Here is a 13,926-nt window from a genome sequence, read left to right as displayed (position 1 = left end):
GTGTTACAAAGTACAGCCTATATCCCTAACGGAATAAGTAGTTACAGATATGATACAGTCGTAACCGACTAGGATCCCGGATATTTCCTTGACATGCAAGTTTGAAATTTAGCTCGAGTCCCTTTAAAGATATTCTATCTATACATGGTACCCCATACCCAGTCGGATATACATGCCGTGTAGGTATGGGGTATCCATAATCTCCACAGGTTTGTAGAGAGGAGAAGCTGGTCACCCGGTCATAGGGGAGGGTGGTGCAGCACTACAGGTAGTAGGTGGCCATACGTGGGGCGTACAGGAGGAGCCAGGAGGACTGTGCCGGCGAGAGAGAGACGCGCATGGCGAAGATCGCAAGACAGCGGCGGCGGCGCGAGGAGGAAGATGGCCAGCGATGCCCCTGCTTGGCACGGCACCGCCCGCTTCACCAGCCGTGCGGCCGCGCCATAACGGGCCGGGCCATGCGGAACATTTGGGCCGCGCTAGGGGAGAGGAGAGAAGTGGATTGAAATACATATGGACCTCCATGTTAAATATAACGTCATATGGGTTTTATAAAAAAAAAAAAAGATAACACGTTGGAACTGTTATGAGCAGGTACAATAGCAGCCTATAAGCTAGCTATAAACATATTTTAAAAAGATAAAAGAAAGAGAGAAGAGCAGCGGGCTAAAAATCTGTAGCCAGCTGCAGCACGGACTTCAAGATGTAATGTGTGTATGACTGATGGGACCAGGTATTAATAGTACAGTAAACAACTATTGTATGAATTGTCTATTACATTGGCTATAGATGATTTAGAGTTAGTAGTGGGCTGTACTATTAAATTTGCTCTAAGTGTGTAAGATCCCCTAGCAAGTTTCTTCACCCTGTCACATCGAATGTTTGTACATATATATAAAGTACTAAATATAGAAAAAAAACTAATACACAGATTGCGTGTAAATTGCGAGATAAATCTTTTAAGCCTAATTGCGCCATGATTCGATAATGTGGTGCTACAGTAAACATTTGCTAATGACGAAATAATTAGGCTTAATAAATTCATCTCGCAGTTTACAGGAGGATTCTGTAATTTATTTTGTTATTAGACTATATTTAATATTTTAAATGTACGTCCGTATATCCGATGTGAGACGAAAAAATTTTTACCCATGTATCTAAAGACAGCCTAAACCAACCGGACTGAGATCGTTGTTGTTCTTACTGCCACCGATATGTGAGCCCACCTGTCAGTGGTATTGACTGCAAAGTGGTCACCGCACTGGATAATCCTCTGAGCCTAATTACGCCATAATTTAACAATGTAATGCTACAGTAAACTTTTGAGAATTATGGATTAATTAGGCTTAAAAAATTCGTCTCGCGGATTAGCTCTTATTTATGAAATTAGTTTTTTTTATTAGTCTATGTCTAATACTCCAAATTAACATCAAACATCCGATTTGATAGGGTCTAGAAAATTTTAAACAGTCCCATAATCTTGAAATTACTTCTAATTAAGAGGATCTGAGCATATCTAAATCTTTATCCATTTACTCATCCGCTTTAGATGTCATGCGCTCCCTCTTTTCGCATTGTCGATTTCTATAATTGACGGCACTGATCGGTCCGCGGTAATAGTTTCGGTCTGTGTTATGAGCAGTTTACATCCCTAGCCCACAGGTGCTCCTTTCGCTCTTTGTGTATGACCACTAGAGAAATCCATTGGCTGCTGCTGTCGCTTCTCGTCTTCATCTCACGCTGGGTAAGTACGTTTCCTAGTTGACAAAACAGAACAGTCATGGGTGCGGCGGCTACTGTACGTCCAAGTTGCACGTGCCACCGTCGCGATCTCTCGACTATGAAAATTCAGCACCTTTGCATTATTTGTACTTATCAACAACAATACGGTCATTTTTTTAAAAAAAACTTTGATCATTATTTTCAATTATAATATTTATAGAGATCGATATTAATAAATACATTATTTTGTTCAAGTAATTTTTAAGACTAATTTGTATATGGTGTTCATATTTTTGAAACTCAATAATAAAAGTTTTAAAAGTTTCGAACAAGTATTAGGCTTAGTTCCCAAAAATTTTTACTAAAAACAATACATTAAATCTTTGGACACATGTATGTAGCACTAAATATAAATAAATGAAAAAACTATTTGCACAGTTTGCTTGGAAGTCGTATGACGAATTTTTTTAGCTTAATTAGTCCATAATTACTAATTAAAGATTTACATGTGTCAAAGATTTGATGTGATGTTTTTTTTTAAAAAAAATTGAGAACTGAACAAGGCCTAAACACACCCTTATTAACAGATCGAGAGGAAGACAAAGCTAGCGTGACGTGCTCAGTGTGTGCACGTATAAAACTCCAGAGAAGACCAACCACATCGATCCATGGCCGCCACGCACATCCTCTTCTTCCCGGTCGTCCTCCACTTATTCCTCCTCTGGCCACACGCGGCCTCGGCGTCCGGTCTCCATCCGGTCGTGCTGCTGCCGGGCGCCACGTGCACCCAGCTCGAGGCCCGCCTCACGGACGCCTACTTGCCGCCCTCGCCGCAGTGCGCCGCAGCAGCCGCCGCCGCGCCACGCGGCGCGCGCTGGTTCCGCCTATGGAAGAACTCCACCGCGCTGGACGACCCCACCGTCGCGCCGTGCGTCGCCGACCAGCTCAGCGTGGTGTTCGACCGCGTCGCCGGCGACTACCGTGACACGCGCGGCGTCGAGACGCGCCTCCTCGACTTCGGCTCCACCCGTGGGTTCCTCGCCGACGACCCCGCCGACCGGTAAGCCGCCCGCCGCCCGCCGCCGTCGACTCCCATGTGTATATACCATCATCTCGTGATGAGAAGAACTCTACATTTGAGCAGAGACCTGTGCATGGGGAGGCTCGTCGAGGCGTTGGAGAGAGTTGGTTACCGCGACGGCGAGACGCTCTTCGGCGCGCCGTACGACTTCCGGCAGCCGCCGGCAGCGGCGGGGCAGCCGTGCAGGTCGTTCTCGCGGTTCCAGCGGCAGCTCCGGGCGCTCGTCGAGCGCGCGAGCAGGACGAACGGGGACAAGCCGGTCGTCGTCGTGTCGCACAGCCAGGGCGGCTACTTCGCGCTCGAGTTCCTCAACCGGAGCCCCATGGCGTGGCGGCGGAGGCACGTCAAGCACTTCGTCATGGCGTCCACCGGCGCCGGCGGCTTCGTGGGCTCGATGCGGTTCCTCGCCACCAGGGACGACTCCCCGCTCGGCCGCGTCGGGCGGAGCTCCGCCATCAAGTTCACGCCGCTGCCGTCGCCCAAGGTGTTCGACCGCCACACGCCGCTGGTGATCACGCGCCACAAGAACTACACCGCGGAGGACATGCCGGAGTTCATGGCGGCGGTCGGGCTACCGGCGTCCGAGGTGGCGCTGTACAAGACGCGGGCTCTTCCGGTGGCGATGAGCTTCCGAGCGCCGGTGGTGCCGACGACGTGCGTCAACGGCGGCGGCGTGCCGACGACGGAGACGCTGGTGTACTGGGACGGCGACTTCGGCAAGGACCCGCGAGTCGTGTACGGCGACGGCGACGGGGTTGTGAACTCGGCGAGCATACTGGCCCTTGACACGGTGATCGGCGACGATCCGAAGCAGGAGTACTACAGATCGGTCAAAATCGCCGGCGCGTCTCACGTCGGGGTCGTCTCGGGTGCTGCCGCATTGCGGCGTGTGATCGCTGTGATTCTTCAAGACAATTTTGTGTGAACTCCAGGAAGATGGCGTCGCTAAACACTACAAATTGTACTTCGGTAGTCCACAGTGCTGGACACGTCCTTAATTAATTAATAGTAACAGGAAACGTGTTCTGCACCTGGACCAAATTGGATAATCTCAACCTATCGTGTCTGCCAAATTAAGGATCAACCATGAAAATAAATCGACTACTACAATTAATGGCATCGACAATGTACTATTAAAGTAGCGAATAAGCAATAAATGATCTCTTACTAGTACTATTATAAGGGTGAGTTTGAGAGACAAGGGATTGAGATGATTGAGAAGTTACGCAAAACGAGGTAAACCATTAGCACAAGATTAATTGAGTATAAACTATTTTAAATTTCAAAAATGATTAATATGATTTTTTAAAACAATTTTCCTATATAAATTTTATACCAAAAACACACCGTTTAGTAGTTTAGGAAACGTGCGCGCGGACTACGATGTGCTTTCTCCCTAACTCACCAGAACGAAGGCTCCCTAAGTTATGAGGACAGGTAATAGTAACAATTACCAAGCATTTATGCTACTACCGGCAGGAATGAGTAAAATACAGTTGTTTAGATTTTTCAGACAACTATCAGGCATTTGTGAGTGAAATTCGAACGGTACTTTTTTTTGGCCCCATCTTAATACCTCACATCTATCCGTATGCATCGTGGTGCCTGATTCAACTACTACTAACTGACAAATGGTCCCACACACTAAGGCCCTGTTTAGATTCTCTGACAAAATCAAAATCTATTATATTATTAAAACAGCTTTGAAATGAGACACCACGTTCGCTGTGGGGCTAGAAATTCCCACGTTAATCGGAGAAAAACAAAAAAAAAGAAAAGAAAAGTCCAAGTAGAAATACAATCTAACAATAGCTGAAATTCGGAATTAAAAGTAATCAATATTGAAAGAAGAGTCCATATATGAACCCAATACGAGATTAATCAAAATTTGGAATAAAAATAAAATAAAATGCGAAATTAGCAAAAAAAAGTATAAGTAGAAATACAATTTAAAAATAGATGAAATTCGGAATTAAAAATAAGGAATATTAAAAGAAGAGTCCATACGAGAACCCAATACGAGACAAATTAAAATTCGGAATAAAAAAATAAAAAAAATCGAAATTAGAAAAAAAAAGTCCAAGTAGGAATACAACTTAAAACTAACTGAAATTCGGAATTAAAAATAAAGAATATTGAAAGAAAAGTCCATATTAGAACCCAATAGTAGATTAACTAAAATTTGGAATAAAAAATAAAATATAATATGAAATTAGGCAAATTAAAAAGAGAGTTAAAGTAGGAATACAATTTTAAAACAAAAGAAATTGAAAATAAAAAATATAAATATAAAAGAACACAATACGAAAAATAAAATAAATTTTGAAATTAGAAAAAGAAAATAAGATATCAGCAAGGAAAAAATTTATAAATAACTAAAATTGGATAAAAAAAATAAAGATTACTAAAAGAAAAGACCATCTTAAACACATGACGAGAATAATTAAGTAACATACCTATAGAGGAGCAAAGTGATGGCGGTTGATGGGACATCTAAAAACTATTAATAAAACACCAAATAGAATCCTAATTACGACTAAAAAGAAGTAACGGGCAGGTCGTATGTGAAGCAATTGGTCAAGACGGGTGGCAGGACTTCTAGAAAAGTAAAAAAATAAACCCAATGATAATTATATTTAATTTTTAAAATCTCAATAATAATAAAAATGAGAGGCAGCGGGCGGGTCGTATAGGAGTACAATGGCAAAGTTGCCGATGGTTGGTGACTCTTCTAGAAAGTAAAAAAAAATGAATTCCAACGATAGTTATGTTCGACTTTTACAATCCTAATGACAATAAAGAGTATGCGGCGAACGGGTCATAGAGGAGTATAGTAGCAGCGTTTGACAGGATTTCTAAAAATTATAAAAAAAATGAAACCCAAAAAGACAACTCCAATTTTTCTTTAAAGGTTCGAGTTTCTAAAAAGTAAAAAAAATAAACCCGAATGATAATCCTGTTTGATTTTAAAATCTCAATGACAATAAATAAGGGCGGCAACGGGTGAGCCATAGAGGAGTAAAAAAAACCTAAACGATATGTTCGATTTTTAAAATAACAATGACAATAAAGAAGATGCAGTGGATGGTCATAGATGAGTATAATGGCAGTGTTTGACGGGACATCTAGAAATTATAAAAAAGATGCCCAACAGGACAATAAACTCTAAAACCTATAAGTTTTTAGATCCGATTTTTAAAGATTCTAAGGAGAATAAATAGAAAACAGTGGTAGATCGAGCAAGCAAATAAATAATAATATGACAGAAGTAAGGGGTAGCAATTGTTGTGACTTTTAAAAACTAAAAAAAATTAAAAACACGAGGATAATAAGGTTTAGTCTTTAAAAATCTTAAGACAACGAGATAACTATTTAATAAATTTGAAGTAAAATCATATTAAAAATATATAATTTTATATGGGCACTAGCCGCGTAATTGCGCGGGCCACCCAGCTAGTTTTACTAATGTCACATCGAATGTTTAGACACATGCATGGAGTATTAAATATAGATGAATAAATAAATAATTACACAGATTGGGTGTAAATACGAATCTTTTATGTCTAATTGCGTCATGATTTGACAATGTGATGCTACAGTAAACATTTGCTAATAACAGATTAATTAGGCTTAATAAATTCGTCTCACGGTTAACAAGTGGATTATATAATTTGTTTTGTTATTAGACTATGTTTAATATTTCAAATGTGTGTTCGTATATCCGATGTGACACGCCAAAAACTTTACACCACTAATCTAAATATAGCCTAATGCACACTTCCGTACTATGCATTGCTGTTGCTAACAAAGATAGGTCAGTTTTATTTTACAAATAAAGTATTGGAGTAATATATTTTCACTAGTACATTATTACGTTGGTGATGTATAAGCTTGTCAGTGGATATAATTTAGAGTGTGTTTAGTTCCACGTTAAAATTTGACGTTTGACTAAAATTGAAAGTTTGAAGAAAAAAGTTAGAAGTTTATGTGTGTAGGAAAGTTTTGATGTGATGGAAAAAGTTGGAAGTTCGAAGAAAAGGTCGGGAACTAAACAAGGGCTTACTCCCTCCGTCGTATTTTAAGTGCAACCATAAGTTTCCGCGTCCCACTTTAATCGTTCGTGTTATTTGAAAATTTTGTATAATTAGTATTTTTGTTGTTATGAGATAATAAAACATGAATAGTACTTTACTCGTGACTTATGTTTTTAATTTTTTTAAATTTTTTTTAAATAAGATGGACAGTTAAAATTGCGTACGAAAAATTATGGTTGTACTTACAATGAGACGAAGGGAGTAATATACAAACTTATAGATATATCTCATCATTGTGTACGAACTTGTGCGTGCGAACCTAAATCCAAAACGATATGACTAATTATGCTAGGTTAAAGTCCGATTATGTTGTCACAGCGCACGCGTCGTGGCACGGGACATGTCGTATGTGCAAATTACACTTATACATACCTTTTCTTTATTTTATTCCTTCATTATTTTATATTTATATATGCCGTACTCTCTTTCGATTTTACACGTTTTTCAAAGGTACAAGAAACATTTCTTATTCTATATTTGATACGTTTGATTGAGCCTATGTAAATCTACTTAACATCAATTTGACACACGGACCTACATAACATCCTAATATTAGTGTCTAACTTAGTAAAATTTAGTTATAACAGGTTACATCAATAATATTTTAATTATTTGAGGATAAAATTAAATTTCTAATAATATTATAAGTATTTTTACAATGTTTGGTTAAATTATTTTGATGGATGGTACCATAAGTAATGAAAGATTAAATAATTAAGCTCAATGTTGAAATATTAAATTACTTTTTAGAATATTAAATTAAGCAAGGTGCCGCAGCACGCACAACTTAAAATAACTCACATGTCCGCGTAGGATTGGGCCCCATCTTTTCGCTTATGCTTATATTTATCAACCAAAATTTTAATTTTTAATTTTTAATTTAAAGTTGATGTTGGGGTTTTTCATCGAAGTGTATTTTTCAGTTTTTGCTTTTAGATTGCTAAAAACACGTATATAAAAGTTTTATTCGTAAATTACTTTTCACTTGCAAATATATCATTTGGCTTATTCCACGGGACAATAGCTTTTACAGGAAGAAGTCAAGGAGTGTAAACTTAGTGGGCCATGTTGATTTGGGCCCAGCAAAAATAAATCTCGCCGCCATTTCAGGCCCAAACAAATGCAAATGCTCGCAGAACAAGTTCACCAGCGGTCCCTCCACTTTACGTCGAGTTTGTATCACATCTCTAATCCTCAATTTCAGATATATTTGCTCCTAAACTATACGTGCAATTTAGGTCCAATAGAAATATGAATATTAGTCAATAAAATAAAAAATAAAAATATTATGGGGCCCACATACAAGTGAGAAGAAAAAAAGTGGGGTCTGCATCTTTCCTTCTTTCTTCTCTTCTTCTCTCTTCTTTCACGTTCCTGGCGAAATGCGGCACGTCGGCGCCATCTCGTGTGGTCACGGGGGCATCACGTCCATCGCTGCCGGGACACCATAGAAATGGGGTTCAAGGGATAAGGGATTTGATGAGGGTGGCATCCTGTCTATCGTTGCCAGGTGCTCGACGCACCTACTCGAATTGATTAAGGTGATGATGTAGCTAAAGGGCGAGGCTTTGGCAGGCGTGGGCGTCACGACGGAGGCGGTGAACTCCTCCACGGGCCCCAGCGAGCGGACGAACTCGTCGGCACGTCGTCGCAGTCGCGGCAGAGGCGGAGGTGGCAGCAAACGCCCCCACGGGCCCCCGCCACGGACGAGCTCGTGGGTGATTGGCTCCGCCATTCAGCGGCGGCCCTCGGAATCCTCCTTCGCCGAGGAAGCTGGCTGATATAGTCATCGGCGCGCAGATCCTGCCGGTGGAGGGCGCGGCAGGGTTCTTTTCCGGGGTGTCGGGCTAGGGTGGATTCAGCAAGGAGGCGGCGGGGTCTTGAGCCCCTAATACTGACGTGAAGAATATGAGAGCCCCGCGGAGACCCTACTAAAACAGTGTTGGCCACCATGCTCTGGAAGGATCTAGCCCCTCCGCCATCGAGAGCCGCGGCGGTGCTCTGAGGGGACGGGTGCCGTCGGTGCGCGGATCCAGCCGCCTCCGCCCTCGGGAGCAATGGTGGCGCTGCCGACACGTGGATCCAGCAGCAGCCCCTGTGGCGGCTCATCACCAGCGCCACGCCGGTCACCCAGGCTCGCCAAGGGCCCACGCCGATGAACGCCGCCACCACTGCTTCCTTCACCCCGGTGTGCTCATGCTGCTGCGCGACTCCAAGGTCACCACCCGCTCGCTCCGGTCCGCTGCCACAGTGGTGGTCGTGCCCACGTTGTCGCCCGCACGCATGGTCCCGCCGTCCGCCGCCTTGACCGCAGGAGATGGCACCGGCGTGCCGCATTTCGTCGGGACCGTGAGTGAAGAGAGAAGAAAAGAGAAGAAAGATGAGATGTGGACCCACATTTTTTTCTCATTTATATATGGGCCCTATATTATTTTTATTTTTTCTGACTAGGATGTCACTTCAGCAAAACTAGATATTCATATTGCTATGGAATCTAAATTACACGTTTTGTATAGTTTAGGGGTGAAGATTAGATTAGGAATGTCACTCGACGTAAAGTTGAGGTACGGCGGGTGAACTTATTCCAATGCTTTCAGGTGTCTGCCGCCTTTCAGGCCCAAACAAAGTCTCGCCATGCTTGACAGTTGCTCCACTGCCGCTGCCGCCGCCGCTGCTGATCCTCGTTTCTGGTTCGCGAATCCAACTCTATCAAGGCACTGGATCCGGCGCCCTCGCACTGGCAGCATCTCTGCTCTAATGCCCGAGTTCGTCTCTTCCTGCCACTCAAGGATAATCATTTCCCAGTTCCTCGCCCTCGCGCGAAATGGGGGGCGATCTACAAACCCTAGAAGGTATTCGCACGCGCCGCTTACCGGATTTGAGAGGAGGACTGTCGAAACATGAATTCGGCAATAATAAAAGGGGGTAGCGCACGAGACCTAAAAGTGGATGGATGCGGAGACAAGGATTTAGACAGGTTCAAGCCCTCTCAATGAGAGGTAATACCCTACTCCTGTTTGGGGATTTGAATCCGCCGGGTGTAGTATAGATCTGACAATCTAGTTGTCTCATGCCCCCTAGAGGGCCTCCTGCCCATCTTATATAGGATGGGGGCAGGATTACAAGATAGAAACCTTAACCAATACGGTATCGGTTTCCTAAATCTATTTTACAATATTATCAAACCAGGACTTTAGGCCGCTCCATAATATAAAAGAAAACGTAATACCCAAGTCATAATTTGTTACATATTCCATAGATATAAGCTATCCCCTATGACTAGTCGGATAACCATGCCGTGTGCGTATGGGGTACCCATAATCTCCACAATAGCCCTTAAGACCTTCACAGTCGAAAAGATAATCTTCTCTCGAACTAGATTACTCCAAAGCCGAGTGCTTCAATCATCTTTGCCATGGTCTCCTGAGTACTTTTACCAAATCTGAAGACTATGGAGGGCTGAAAAATAATTGAATGTAAATTTAGGTGCATCGAGTAGATGCACCTAATAGGTGTAGCCCCCGACCATGTAGTTAGTTGAACAAACCAAGCATATAGTCAAGGAATAAATAATCCAACCAACTGAGTGGTTTTTGATAATTATAGTCAACCAAATGACTTGATATCAATATATAGCATATGCGGTGTGAATCCTCAAATAACATGATCCAGATGATATACCGACTGCTTTGTAAAAATTGATGCGAGCAACCTAAAGCTGACTACATCATTGAAAATTCACATAGCAAAACAGAGCTTGAATGCTGTGAATAAAGAGATTTCCAAAGCATTGGGCATAAGCCATGCGCACACTGCTTTAACAGATGTGCTTAAGTCCCTAAAAGATACATGGTTTCACCACACCTGGAAATATACGTCATATGTGGTGTAAAATCCGAGTAAATAAACTCATAAAGGATTTACCAACCGCCTATAAAATGACCATAATATATAATCAGCCTAAGCCATAATATTGGTCAATAAAAATGCGCACTTACATGGCAAAAAGCAATGATATTGTATCTAATCAATTGCTTAAAAACCCAAACAACACCTTGACTTATATAAAAAAGTCAGCGGGGCAGCTATATAAAGCTTTGTTGTTTGACACATTTTAAGATGCATTGTACCAACTCCTAAAAAGTTGAGTAACTGCGGTATAAAAGGATTTTAAGGTATTGGGCACTTGATCACGCGCACTTTGGCCTAAGCATAAAGTGCCTAAGTCCCTGAAAGAACGTGACAGGCCACACCTGAAAATATGGGCTGCAGACATATTAGGCCTAGGCCAAAAAATATGCCTTCGACACCCTTTAAAGGATGACGCATGTAATATGCTCCCGAGTAATAAATCTTCCGGGTAATATAGACCAAGTGTAGCTCATATGAATAGCTTCTGATCTGAGTGATTATCCCTTATGGAATACTCCAAAATATATATAAAAATTGAATCCCGACTGGCACAAGCATTCGGTTGATAACCCTTACGGGGAATAATAAATAGTCTAGTCTTTGAGCATAGAAAATAGACCCATGATCATGAATTCATGTTGCATGTATCCGGAACAAGTCCAAATTGAAGGTATGTACTTGTGTTTAAGCTAGTAAGCCCCTGAGCATATAGCTTGTCCTTCTATCCTAGTCACAATTGTCCATTGATGGTAGCTGACGCAGTTGGAATAGAGACAAGATGACCAATATAGAGATAAAAATGCCCACCAGAGGTGACGGAAGATGTCAGTGGTAGTAAAAATAGTGACACCAATCAAAGGTGATGAAGTCGCATAGCCGTGGAGGCGAAGAAATCAGTCGGCAGCAGTCAGGTCAGCTAGCAGTGAAGATCAACGCGCCCAACAACAACGACAGAGCAGTCGGTGGCGACGAAAGCAAGCCGACGATGAAGACATAGACGCGCATCAACAGTGATGGCGAAATCCACCAATCATGAAGATGAAGAAAATAGTCGGCGACGACAAACGCAACCGACAGTAATGATGATAAGCAGCAACAGAGATGATCAACTATGATGACGAAGTTACCCATCAAACAGCAGTAGAATAGGCTATGTTGAAGAGGCTTGACAGGATATTGATGAAGATGACGATGTCGGTGATCCAGTCAATAGCAGTGTAGCAGCCGATGATAATGACGAAGATGCCCATCAGCGTTTGCATAGTAGGTCAACCGTCAAGGCGAAATAACAAGTCAGCAATGAAAGTTGGTGATGACAAAAGCAACCGAAGGCGAAGATGTAGTCACCCCTTAGCAACGGTGGAGACGTCAGGGCCGATGAAGTAGAGGTGTTGGTGATGATGTCAGTGACAATAATCCTTCAAATTGTTGAGAAGATGGCGAAGCTCGAATAGTTTTCTTGACGTTAGCGTGTGCATAACTGAGATTGATGCTACACCTCTTGATTTATAAAGATGGTAGTAGAACTTGGAGTTGTAGCTGTTGCAGATGCTTCACTTGAAGGAAAGTAAATGCTGTTGTCCAACTCATAAAAACTGAGCTGATTGGTTGATAACTCTAAACTCCCGGACATGTAGATAGAATCTCAAACTTGATACTTGAAAATTTTGGAGTAGATTGTGGTGGTGTGGAGAAGCCAAAATTGCCGGTGAAATCATTGGAGTTGCTGAAGTAGAACACTTGCTCTGAAGCAAAGACAAAACTTATAACTCCTGAAGTAGATTCCATAGAACTCGTTGGTTGATTTGAGTGTCTTGTATTTGTATAGCCCCCGACTCTTTGGTTAGTTGGGAAACAACTGAACATAGAGTCGAGAACTGTAGCTTCTTGTCGTCGAGTAGTCATTGCAATCAAAAGTGAAGATGCATGTTGAAGATGTCCGAGTAAAAATATTGAAGATTTGAACACCACTTGTTGTAGTAAAATAATACGGCATCATATTTGGTGACGCATGCCGAGATATCGAAGCTCTTATAGACGTCGTGGCTGGTGAAGTAGCAAAACTTGCGAAGTAGAGGCAATAGTGTTTGCCGATGCCGAAGATAATAAATATGAAGTCGTTCCACCATGGCGACAAAGTTGCATAGCCGTGATGAAGTGAACACGAGTCGGCGGCAACAGAAGCAAACCGGTAGCAAAGACACGTGGTTGTGAAGATAAAAACACCAGTTGGCGGCGGCATAACCAGTCGGCAACGGAAGAAGTAGAATGATGATGAAAACGAAGACGTTCTTTAACAGCGGCAAAATAGGCCAGCCATGATAGTGAAGACACCATGGGCGGCGCCGAAGGCAAACCAGCGATGACGATGACGCCAGTCAATGATGACGAAGACGCGCAGCTGTGGAGGTGAACAAGCCAGTCGGCGTCAGACAAGGCGGCCAGCAATGAAAACGATGACGTCCATCAGTAGTGGTAGCAATATAAACCAGCAGTAGAGGCGACTGCACTAGTCAGCAGCAAATGAGACAACCGGCGGTGAAGACGATAAGGCCAATCAACACTGGAAGAATCATGCAGCCATGGAAGTGAAGAAACCGGTCGGCAGCAGACGCAGACAGCTTGCGTTGAAGATGATGATGCCTATTAGCGGTGGCGGCGACGTGGCCAACCGTGAAGACGATATCACCAGTTGGCGTCATACGAGACGGTCGGTCGGTGAAGACGTAGACGCCCAACAACGGCGGCATAATAGGCCAGCCGTGCAGGCGGAGACACCAGTCGGCAGCGGCGAAGGCGAGTCGGCGGTGAAGACGTAGACGTCCAACAACGGTGGTGTGACCAACCAACCGTATAGGTGAAAACACCAGTCGGCGACGGACGAGGCAGCCGGTCGGTAAAGACGTAGACGCCCAACAACAGAGGTGTGACCAACTAACCGTATAGGCGAAAACACCAGTCGGCGACGGACGAGGCAAGCCGGTCGGTGAAGACGTAGACGCCCAACGATCGGTGGCATAATAGGCCAGCCGTGCAGGCGTAGACACCAGTAGGCGGCGGCGAAGGCAAGCCGGTCGGTGAAGACGTAGACGCCCAACGAACGGTGGCATAATAGGC

The 13,926-nt window shown here is 43.1% G+C and overlaps 1 protein-coding gene across 1 annotated transcript; it reads left to right on the top strand.

Annotated features, from left to right (window-relative positions):
- The first annotated feature begins 2,362 nt into the window (after window positions 1-2,362).
- Window positions 2,363-3,922, top strand: LOC127752922 (lecithin-cholesterol acyltransferase-like 1). Its single transcript, XM_052278369.1, has 2 exons — window positions 2,363-2,782; window positions 2,867-3,922. Exons 1-2 carry the CDS (start codon window positions 2,391-2,393, stop codon window positions 3,726-3,728), a joined length of 1,254 nt encoding a protein of 417 aa, XP_052134329.1. The 5' UTR covers window positions 2,363-2,390; the 3' UTR covers window positions 3,729-3,922.
- The last annotated feature ends 10,004 nt before the right edge of the window (window positions 3,923-13,926 follow it).

This window comes from Oryza glaberrima, chromosome 10, assembly GCF_000147395.1.
Source record: "Oryza glaberrima chromosome 10, OglaRS2, whole genome shotgun sequence".
Classification (NCBI taxonomy): Eukaryota; Viridiplantae; Streptophyta; class Magnoliopsida; order Poales; family Poaceae; genus Oryza; species Oryza glaberrima.
The sequence above is the reverse complement of the archived record's forward strand: the minus strand, read 5'-3'. Positions and strand labels throughout refer to the sequence as shown.